The sequence below is a fragment of the Dendrobates tinctorius genome, unplaced genomic scaffold (genome assembly GCF_039654945.1).
Source record: "Dendrobates tinctorius isolate UK_male_01 unplaced genomic scaffold, ASM3965494v1 ptg000084l, whole genome shotgun sequence".
Lineage (NCBI taxonomy): Eukaryota > Metazoa > Chordata > Amphibia > Anura > Dendrobatidae > Dendrobates > Dendrobates tinctorius.
In genome coordinates, this window is record NW_027361752.1 from 52,633,135 (window position 1) to 52,645,196 (window position 12,062).

The following is a 12,062-nucleotide window of genomic DNA, read 5'->3' on the forward strand; positions in this document are numbered from 1 at the left end:
AAAAATTGCTATCTGTGGTGTTGTTTTTTTTATTGATAATGCAATCTTTTTTTTTCCTATACTATCTGAAAACAAAATCCAATATTAATGGAACTTTTTGACCACATTTTCCTACTTAAATAAACAAATGCTGTAAAAATCATTAAGGAGCACTGTGGCTCAGTGGATAGCTCTGCAGTGCTGGGGTCCTGGGTTCGAATCCCACCAAGGACAACATCTGCAAGGAGTTTGTATGTTCTCCCTGTATTTGCGTGGGTTTCCTCCCACATTCCAAAGACATACTGACAGGGAATTTAGATTGTGAGCCCCATTGGGGACAGTGATGAAAATGTGTGCAAACTGTAAAGCGCTGATTATTATTAAGGAGGATCAGTCAGCAGGTTAAAAGTGTTATTGCTATTAGTTTACTCCTACTGCTCCCTTGAATATTCCGTTTTTTTGTCTTTTTAAAATCCGTCATACAATTCCAGAGATATGGACCATTTAACTTAGAGGTAATTATGGTCTATGCAAGGGAACATGGCTCATAGGGTAAGAATGCAGAATAGCCTAAAGACACGCCACTGAGGATCCTGAGAGCAACACCTCATTGGTGGAGACCAGAAAAATTTGGATTGAAAGATGGTTTAATATTCATTTAAATTTCTGTCTATTCTACAAAATAAGGTGTACAACATTCAAGTGACCAATTTCCATTTTATTGTTCTAGAACTCATCCAGAAATGCTCTAAAGACGTAGCTTCTAAATGTTTTGCTCAGTTCGAGAATCTTTACTACGCTGCCACGGTAAGGTTTATATAAATTGTGTGGTCTAGGGGTTTACGTCGGGAGCCATCATAAATTTCTGCATTCATTCTATGTGACGGCAGATTGATGAATCTTAAAAGTGTGTTAGGCTACTTTCACACTTGTGTTACACAAACCTTTGTCGGTCTGCTCACGGCCGCCGCTAAGCTCCTCCCCCTGCAGCGCCTCCTCCTGTTAGCTCCGCCAAATGCAACGTGTTGCATTTTGGTGCGCTCGGCGCACCGTCAAAATGACGCATGAGCCGGAAAAGGCATACCTGCGCACAGCCTGCGTACCCAATGCTAAAGATAGGGTATGCAGGTTGCATGCAGCGTCATGCGCCCATAGGTAGAGCTAACAGGAGGAGGCGCGGCAGGGGGTGGAGCCTAGTGGCGGCTGTGCGCAGACCGACGCAGGTCTGTGCAACGCTAGTGTGAAAGTAGCCTAATATACACATTGTGAGGATTTTTACTTATTGCCTACTCAGTCGGTTATCTTGTGAGCTCCTTTATGAGATTTGCATCCCAGCACACGTGTCAACTAACCACTTTTCCTACTTTTCCCAATGTTTTATTGAAATAAACAAATGAGCTGGAAAAAAGCGGAATCGTGAAAGTGTGTGTAATGCACACAGTTAGGATTCAACAATATCATGTCATATGGAGCGATTTAAGTCATTTACACTTATCTTTCACATTTGCATTCTCATTTCTTCTGTTGTAAGGATAAAATTGAAGATATTTCTTATAAGCAAAATAAAGATGCAGAGGTAACAATCACTTTACAATTCAAGATGGAGAAACACATTCATTGCCAGGACACTCTGTACTGGGAGGCTTTGTCAGCTATAAAATCTACAGAGAGAAATCAGATCCTGCATGACCAGAAGCGGCAGCAGTCAGTGAATGAACTGTCCTGCCATATGGAAGCTTATTTTCAGGTGAGTCCCTATTGTAAGGGATTGTATAGGACAAGATGTCTACAAATATCAGTACAGCCGCAGGACAAACAGTTCAAAAGTTAAAAGATAGAAAATCTGCCCCGTGTGGTGTAGTATATAGAGGATGTGTCCTGTGTGGTGTAGTATATAGGGGATGTGTCCCGTGTGGTGTAGTATATAGAGGATGTGTCCTGTGTCGCGTAGTATATAGAGGATGTGTCCCGTATGGTGTAGTATATAGGGGATGTGTCCCATGCGGAGTAGTATATAGGGGATGTGTCCCGTGTGGTGTAGTATATAGAGGATGTGTTCCGTGTGGTGTAGTATATTGGGGATGTGTCCCGTGCGGTGTAGTATATAGGGGATGTGTCCCGTGTGGAGTAGTATATAGAGGATGTGTCCCGTGTGGTGTAGCATATAAAGGATGCGTCCCGTGTGGTGTAGTATATAGAGGACGTGTCCCATGTGGTGCATTATATAGAGGATGTGTCCCGTGTGGTGCATTATATAGAGGATGTGTCCCGTGTGGTGTAGTATATAGAGGATGTGTCCCGTGTGGTGTAGTATATAGAGGATGTGTCCCATGTGGTGCATTATATGGAGGATGTGTCCCGTGTGGTGCATTATATAGAGGATGTGTCCCGTGTGGTGTAGTATATAGAGGATGTGTCCCGTGTGGTGTAGTATATAGAGGATGTGTCCCGTGTGGTGTAGTATATAGAGGATGTGTCCCGTGTGGTGTAGTATATAGAGGATGTGTCCCGTGTGGTGCATTATATAGAGGATGTGTCCCGTGTGAGGTAGTATATAGAGGATGTGTCCCGTGTGGTGTAGTATATAGAGGATGTGTCCCGTGTGGTGTAGTATATAGAGGATGTGTCCCGTGTCGCGTAGTATATAGAGGATGCGTCCTGTTTGGTGTAGTATATAGGGGATGTGTCCCGTGTGGAGTAGTATATAGAGGATGTGTCCCGTGTGGTGTAGTATATAGAGGATGTGTCCCATGTGGTGCATTATATAGAGGATGTGTCCCGTGTGGTGCATTATATAGAGGATGTGTCCCGTGTGGTGTAGTATATAGAGGATGTGTCCCGTGTGGTGTAGTATATAGAGGATGTGTCCCATGTGGTGCATTATATAGAGGATGTGTCCCGTGTGGTGCATTATATAGAGGATGTGTCCCGTGTGGTGTAGTATATAGAGGATGTGTCCCGTGTGGTGCATTATATAGAGGATGTGTCCCGTGTGGTGTAGTATATAGAGGATGTGTCCCATGTGGTGCATTATATAGAGGATGTGTCCCGTGTGAGGTAGTATATAGAGGATGTGTCCCGTGTGGTGTAGTATATAGAGGATGTGTCCCGTGTGGTGTAGTATATAGAGGATGTGTCCCGTGGGAGGTAGTATATAGAGGATGTGTCCCGTGTCGCGTAGTATATAGAGGATGCGTCCTGTGTGGTGTAGTATATAGGGGATGTGTCCCATGTGGAGTAGTATATAGAGGATGTGTCCAGTGTGGTGTAGTATATAGAGGATGTGTCCCATGTCGTGTAGTATATAGAGGATGTGTCCCGTGTGGTGTAGTATATAGAGGATGTGTCCCGTGTGGTGTAGTATATAGAGGATGTATCCCATGTCGCATAGTATATAGAGGATGCGTCCTGTGTGGTGTAGTATATAGGGGATGTGTCCCGTGTGGAGTAGTATATAGAGGATGTGTCTTGTGCGGTGTAGTATATAGAGGATGTGTCCCTTGTGGTGTAGTATACAGAGGATGTGTCCCGTGTGGTGTATTATATAGAGGATGTGTCCCGTGTCGCGTAGTATATAGAGGATGCGTCCTGTGTGGTGTAGTATATAGGGGATGTGTCCCGTGTGGGGTAGTATATAGAGGATGTGTCCCGTGTGGTGTAGTATATAGAGGATGTGTCCCATGTCGTGTAGTATATAGAGGATGTGTCCCGTGTGGTGTAGTATATAGAGGATGTGTCCCGTGTGGTGTAGTATATAGAGGATGTATCCCATGTCGCATAGTATATAGAGGATGCGTCCTGTGTGGTGTAGTATATAGGGGATGTGTCCCGTGTGGAGTAGTATATAGAGGATGTGTCTCGTGCGGTGTAGTATATAGAGGATGTGTCCCTTGTGGTGTAGTATACAGAGGATGTGTCCCGTGTGGTGTATTATATAGAGGATATGTCCCCTGTGGAGTAGTATGTAGATGATGTGTCCTGTGTGGTGCAGTATATAGAGGATATGTCAGGTCTCCTGTGTGGTGTAGTATATAGAGGATATGTCAGGTCTCCTGTGTGGTGTACTATATAGAGGATATGTCAGGTCTCCTGTGTGGTGTAGTATATAGCGGATGAGCCAGCTTTGGTATGTGTAGGGTATATTCTCATTGTGTTGGGGTTTCTGAGGAGAATGAGTGAATCTAAAATTGAAATATTTCAAATTCACTTAAACTAGGTCATTAAAGAAGTTGTCCACTAATTGGACAACGCCTTGCCATACGCCACTCTTGGCCCTGATAAAATGAAAAAGCTTATACTCGGCTCCTGTGCTGGCACCGTTCCAGCGGTTTCAACACTCACATTCCTGGGGCTCTTGTGACAATGAGCGCTGAGCTCAATCAGTGCTAGTGTCACTGTCCACACCTTTGCATGTACTTAAAATGAAGAGTCCCAGGAATGTGAGTGCTGACACTGCTGGAAGGTGAGTATAATTTTTTTTATTATATCTGCTCCAAACGTTTAGATCAAGAAGAGGCATATGTCTCTGAAACAAAATGTTGAATATCGAAGTTTGTGTAAGCCCGATTGTAATGAGACATCGGTTTCCAGCACCAGGGCAAACTAAGGAAGAGATACATATTTTCTCATAACCATAACCCTGGCCTATAAGCCTCAAATCCATAATGGCCAAATAACTGAAAACAGGCATGTTATGTTTGATCTCTGGGGAAAGATAAAATGTCAATAAACAATATGGTGTCACTCTCGAAATTCTTTGAGCATCTAGAGAGAAGTTATCACATAAGTTGCTATTTTCATAAGATCATGAAGGGCTGAGGACATGCCACAACCCTGACCACATGAGGTCATCACGGGAGGGGTGTGTGTGTAACTCAGGTACTCATAAAGGATCAAGCCGAATTATGATCTGGGTTCCTGTAGACAGTTACGCATCGTGTATGCATGAATTCCGGTTACTGATCGGCTCAAGTGAAGAGCTCTCCTTCGGCTAAACTAAATCACCATTGTTAATCCTTTTTATTTTCTGTAACTGTACATGCTCTATTATTTTGCCCACTTTGTAAATTTTTTTTTATATTTTTCATAAACACTGCCTCCCTTTGGATTAACCCCTTTACCCCCTTAATTGGTCCTTTACTTTAATGACCAGGCCAATTTTTACAATTCTGACCACTGTCCCTTTATGAGGTAATAACTCTGGAACGCTTCAACAGATCTTGGCGATTCTGAGATTGTTTTTTCGTGACATATTGTACTTCACTTTAGTGGTAAAATTTCTTTGATACAACTTGCGTTTATTTGTGTAAATCATGGAAATTTGGCGAAAATTTGGCAAATGCAGCAATTTTGAAACTTTGAATTTTGTCTACTTTACATCAGCACAATTTTAGAACCAAAATTTTTTTTTGTTAGGAAGTTATAAGGGTTAAAAGTTGACCAGTGATTTCTCATTTTTACAACAAAATTTAGAAAACCGTTTTTTTATGGACCACATCACATTTGAAGTCACTTTGAGGGGTCTATATGATAGATGATAGAAAATACCAAAAAGTGACACCATTCTAAAAAATGCACCTCTCAAGGTGCTCAAAACCAAATTCAAGAAGTTTATTAATCCTTCAGGTGCTTCACAGGAATTTTTGGAATGTTTTTTAAAAAATAAACATTTAAATTTTTTCACAATAAATTTACTTCAGATCCAATTTGTTTTATTTTACCCAATTTTATCTAATAGCTATACATTTTTATTTTTCCAGTGAAGTAGCTATATGGTGGCTTGTTTATTGCGGGACAAGATGACGTTTTCAGCTGTACCATGGTTATTTATATCTGTCTTTTTGATTGCGTGTTATTCCACTTTTTGCTCGGCGGTATGATGATGAAGCATTGTTTTTTTGCCTTGTTTTTTTTTTAATGGTGTTCACTAAAGGGGTTAACTAGTGGGACAGTTTTATAGATCGGGTCATTATGGATGCGGCGATACTAGATATGTGTACTTTTATTGTTTAGATTTTTTTAAATTTAATTTATTTATTGCTGGAATAAATATTGATTTTTGTTATTATTTTTTAAAATATTTTTACAATTATTTATTTATTTTATTTTATTCTTACTTTTACACCTTGTCCCACTATGGGACACTCATTTTGTGCAGTCTGATCGCTTCTATAGCATGCAGAGCTGCATGCTATAGAAGCTGTCAGCACTACAGCTTTTGTGCACTGACCTGTGAGACTTCCTGACATGCCCTGAGCATGACAGGAAGTCTCTTAGGCCTGGAGACTCGGGTGTTGTCATGACGACTCTGGGTCTCCATGGCAACGATCGGGACCCGGCGTCATACCACGGGGTCTCCAATCCAAAGGCAGAGGGGCTGTCACAGCTGACAGCCCCTCTTCCTGCTCCCAGAACACTGCGATCATATTTGTTCGCAGTGTTCTGGGGATTAAAGTGTCGGGAGTGGTGTGTGACCGCTCCTGGCACTAGTCCAGGGTGTCAGCTGTGAGAATCAGCTGACACCCGGCCGCGATTAGCCGCGCTTCCCCCATGAGCGCGGCTGATCAGGTATAACGTACTATCCCATACATGGGCATTAAGGCCCAGGGCACATGGACGAGATAGTATGTCATGTCGGAAAGGGGTTAAATATAACATTTAATATTCCTCTTCCTTTTGTTCTGTAAACCACGCCTCAAATCTATACGCTACCTAACAGGCCTCCAGTCATCCTGTGTATAATAATAAAAATTGACTGGTGGTGGCAGCGAGTAGTCTGGGGTTGTCATGGAGTTAGCAGTGACCTTATGGGTGTATATATACATATTCCATGTGTTAGAATTGGAGGTGTATATACCATATGGTCACTGTTAGTTTCTTGATAACCGGCCTCTTAGTGGAAACAGCCTGCGGTCTCCAACGTTAATCGTCAGCCAATCGTGTAATTGTCCAGACGATAGGGGGCAGCAGAGAGCTGGTCGACACAAAGATCACAGAAGGTGGTTTTGCGTGACCTTCCCGGCCTGTGATAAATCTTGGCAGGCGTTTCGAATTTTTAATAATATTTGGCCTTTCTTCCTCTTCTAGACCACCGCCACTCGTTTAGCGAATCAGGTTCCTCTGATTATTCAACATCACATCCTATATGAGTTTAAGGACCAATTACAAAATGAAATGATCCATCTGCTTCAAAAACGAAACAAGAACGACCTTCTAGAAGAAAGGGATGGTCTATCTGGAGAGAGAGTGAGGTTCAAGGATCAGATGCAGCGGCTCAAGATGGCCCAGGAGCGTTTACAAAGCTTTTGCGTTAGTGACGGAAAAAACTAATTTCTTTGAACTTTTTCTTCCCATTATTTTACATGAAGATTTTCTTATAACTATAAGTAAAAATGGGAAATCCACCGTCTTTAAAAGAAAGAAAAAGTCCCAGTCCAACGTGGTCTGAAAATAACAAAAAAAAAATCTATACTGACCTATCAATTCCCTGCGGTTGCTCAGTATCACTGCCCCGAAGCAGCACGATTTCTCGGGCAGCGCTATGGAGCAGCAGGTAAGGCTGAGTAGGTGAGCATCATTCCTTCAGTCCATGCTGGGCCAGGATTTTCTATAAAAAAAGGAGATGGTCAATCTCTCTAACTCTTCTTTTTGAAGAATAATGGGCCAAGAGGCTCATGAGACCTTTGAAATCTTAACCTGCCACCGATGATCCCCTTTTCCATTTTTGCATTGTGTGTTGAGGAATTTATCATTCTATCTCGGTTTTCTGGAGTGAAAAAACTCACATATTTTTGCAGAAGCCCTTTTTAATTAAAAAAAAATGTTTGCAACTTTTTTCAGTTTTGCGCTTGCTTGGTTAATTGGTGGTGGTGGGGTCAACCAGAACACTTTACTGCAGTGCTGAAATAGTAGAGTTAATACAAGTGATCAAACAATCGGAAGGTTGAAATAAACAGGAAAAAATTTTTAAAAAAAATTAGAAAAATATTTTTAAAAAATAATTTATATTGACCTGTCCATATATGTCTGAAGTGAAGAGAAAAAAAATCTAAATAGCAAAATTATGTTTTTTCAGTCACCCCATAAAAAAACAATCCTTCACACAGATCCATCGATCAAAATTTAATGGACTCAGAAAATGGCAACACAAATCCAATTTTTTTTTTTTTTTAGATCTTTCAGAATTTTTTAGTACTTGCCATAACTCCTTCATGCTGTGACCATTTTTCATTTTTTCCTCCCTTTCTTCCAAGAGCCATAACTTTTTTTATTTTTCTGTCCATGTAGCCATATGAGGGCTTGTTTTTGTTTTTTGCGGGACAATTTGCGCTTTTGAATGACTCCATTCATTCTACCACATAGTGTACTGGAAAATGGGAAAAAAAATTCCAAGTGTGTTGAAATTGCAAAAACAGTTCAATTTCAAATTTTTTTTTTTTTTTTTTATTTAACATGTTCACTACACGGTTTAACTGACCTGGAGATATGATTTTTCAGGTCAGTACAAGTTCAAGGATGCCAAACGTGTATAGATTTTTTTAAATTTAAATTGTGAAAAAAAAATTGAAATTTGCCAGAAAAATTTTCTTTGCTTTTGGCGCCATTTTCCAAGACCCGTAACATTTTCAATTTTTGGGATCTGGGTGAGGGCTAATTTTTTTGTGCCCTGAGCTGATGTTTTTACTGATACTATAATAGGGTAGATATGATGTTTTGATCACCTCTTATTGTACTTTATTGCAATGTTGCGGTTGCCAAAAAAACATAATTCTGGCGTATCGATTTTTTCTCCTTATACTGTTTACTGTTATGAGCTCATTTTCTCGTTCACCTTTGATGTCCGATGAACTCCCTCTGCTTGGTGAAACTGATTTGGATGGGAGAAACCTGTCATCTGAACAGGTGGATTGCGATTGGACATCCGGAATCTCTGAGTGGATATAAGACAGCCGACGCCCTGCAGGGTTGCTGGTGATTTCTCTGCTCTGAGCTCTGGCCTCCAGTTCAGTTCCTGTCTTCTAAAGCTAAGTTTTTGCTCTGTTATTGTTCCATGAGATTTGGTCTGATTTGCTTAGTTTTGTGTTCAGCCAGCCCCGGCTGGGGCTTTGCTGAATTTCCATTTTTGTCCCTGATCGGTTAATTCTCTTTTGCTCTGTCTTCAGAATATATCGGAGTGCTGATATAGGGATTTTGAAGTCTAGTGACTTCAGGGCCGTTTTTCCTATCAGACGTGTTGGGACATTTTTGGTAGGGTTTTTGCGGATTGCAGCCAGCATCTTTTCTGTCCTTTCCTATCTAGTTAGTTGGGCCCCATAGTTTGCTCTGCCTGTCTTTCTGTCTGTGTTTGTGTTTTCATCTGTTTTCACCATCAATACATGTTGGGGGCTGTCTATTGTTTGGGGTCTGCTCTGGGACAGTTTAGATTTCCCCTTTCTTTCTTTAGGCTTATTTAGTTCTCCGGCTGTGACGAGGTGTGTAGGACCACCGTAGGAACACTCCACGGCTACTGTTAGTTGTTGTGAATAGGATCAGGGGTCTGCAATCCGCTAGCTACCAACCTCTCCGGTTTTCTGGACGTAGCTTGTATTTTTGTTTTTTCCTCCTCCGGTGACTCATTCATAACAGTTTACCAATCTGATTGATTTTTTTTATTTTTTGATTGATTGGACTTTTATGAATGCAGAGATACCAAATTTGTATATTTTTAAAAAAAAATGTCATTGTATTAATTTTAAAGGGAATCTGTCACCCTATTTTTCGCCAATCAGCTGCCGGCACCGCCATCAGGGGCTTATCGACCGAACACAGGGGTGAGTATAATCTAACTTTTTTTTCTTATCTTTCAGGTTACATCGGGGGCTTATCTACAGCATTACAGAATGTCGGTGACGGCAGCTGATAGGCAAAAAATAGGGTGACAGATTCCCTTGAATGGGGCAAAAGGGGGATGATTTGAACTTTTGTTTATTTTTCAGACTTTTAAAAACCTTTTTCTTCACTTTTTACTGTATTTAATAGTCGCATAAGGGTTCTCGAAACTGCAAATGTTTGACCACCTGAGCTATACATGGCGGTGATCCATTACGGTCTCCTATGAGCGTCTAGCTTTCACAGGAGGATCATAATGACAAACGCGGGGGCTCGACCAAATCACGGGCACGCCGATGGGAGCGCGGAAGGATGCTGTTGTTGCCTGTTAAATGACCCTGTCAAAGATTGACAGCAGGGATAAATAACGGAAATTTACTTTATATGTAGCGGAGGGGTTAAAAAGAACCTACACAAGTTTGATATCGCTGTAATCATACTGACCTCAAGAATCATGTTACCGGGTCCTTTTTACAGCATAACAAATACCCTAAAAGCAAAATAAAAAACAAACAAACATGATGGAATTGGTTTTTTTCCACCATTTTACCACACCTAGAATTTTATGTTTTCCAATCCATTGTATGGTAACGTGAATGGTGTCATTCAAAACTACAACTTGTCCTGCAAAAATCCGAGCCCTGATTCGGCGATGTTGAGTAAAATTAGTCAAGGAAAGGTCATTGTTTTCCCTTATGACAAACCCTTAATCATAGTAATGGGCCCGGTTTGTTCTTTTCTATAAGGCACCTAAAATGTGTGTTGGTGAAAAATGCAGCACATGGCGGTTGTTCCGGGGTCCGCAAAACTAGGGTTGGGTGAAAAGATTTGCAGGACCCTGGTCCAGCGACCACAATATTCCCACCGACATGTCTCAATGATGATGTCACATCGGGTCCACTGATCAGAAGAGGAGCTAAGGTTGCCAACAGGTAGGAGAAGGTTCCCGGGGCTTTGGTCTGGAGGCCACGGGCTACTGCTGAACCAGGGTCCTGCAAATCTTTCTGCTCAAGTCTGCTCTATTCTGTGGTTTTCATTGTCGTAGTGTCACTTGTATTCCTCACATTCTTGAAATGTGATTTTACAATAAACATCGCTATTCTTACTGCACTATTCTGACTAAATACAGTATTACTCGCACAACTAATATGCAAATTGTTACAAAAATTACTGATATTGCTGCGAAGAAAAATATTCAGGATTGAGAGTCCTCAGTAGTTGATACCTTTTAATGGCTAACTGAAAAGATGGTAACACATTGCAAGCTTTCGAGACTACTCAGGTCTCTTCATCAGGCTAGACTAATACAAAATCTGAAGAGTCACATATTTATGCACAATACAGCCTAGAAAAAATGCAATAGATAAGACAAGTGACGTGAAGCAGAACTATCAATATGGGAGAGGGAGAAACATAAATATAAACATTGGACCAGTTCATAGATAAGGAGTCCGGATGTTTTATGGTCCTCTGATTGGGGTCTAGTTCTGTGTTGTGATGCCCCCACACGATATTGCATGATATTGCTGCAACATTCCAAAAACGTATGCCCGCTATTATACTACTGAAATGTTGGGTATCAACCTGGTTGTAACGCATTAAAAACTACACCTCCACATCAATTTAATTATTTGCTCATTTGCTTCCTAAATACAAAAGTTCAACAATGTCAATGCTCACAGATATTGTCCCACCAAGGACAAACGCGTAGCTTGAATCAGATGGACCCCAGTGCAAAATTTGACCCTGGGCCCCCCTCCACCCGCATCTTGGTCAGATGTATGGGCCCTTGTAGCAGTCTAAATCCTAAAAGGTACATAAGTGTTGCCACCCCATGAGGCAGTAATGCCCCCCATACTGTAATAACATCCCACTTCCTGCTCCCCTTTCTTTTATAATTTCCTCTATGCTGGGCCCCCTTCTGGTAATAATGTTCCCCATACTGGCCCCTTCCTGGTATAATGTCCCCCATTCTGGGGCCATTGCAGTAATAATCAACTACCTGGTATAATGTCCCCATCGTGGTCCCTTTCCTTCTTTATTGGCCCCTATCCTGAGTTTCTTCCTTTAATAATGTCCCTATTTTGGCCCCTTCCCCCTCATCCTGTGCCCCTTCCAGTAATAATGTTTCACATCTTGGTGTAATTTTCACAGCCCGGACCCTTCCAGTAATTATGTCCCCCATCCTGGTGTAATGTCTACATCCTGTTTCCTTC

The 12,062-nt window shown here is 41.4% G+C and overlaps 1 protein-coding gene across 1 annotated transcript in view; it reads left to right on the forward strand.

The window, feature by feature from the left end:
* Positions 1-10,980, forward strand: part of LOC141097493 (interferon-induced GTP-binding protein Mx2-like) — a 69,581-nt gene extending 58,601 nt beyond the window's left edge. Inside the window, exons 15-17 of the mRNA XM_073584708.1 lie at positions 710-786; positions 1,511-1,726; positions 7,066-10,980. Coding sequence (XP_073440809.1) covers positions 710-786; positions 1,511-1,726; positions 7,066-7,308 — 536 coding nt within the window. The 3' untranslated portion in view covers positions 7,309-10,980. The remainder of the gene's footprint in view (positions 1-709; positions 787-1,510; positions 1,727-7,065) is intronic.
* Positions 10,981-12,062: the final 1,082 nt, after the last annotated feature.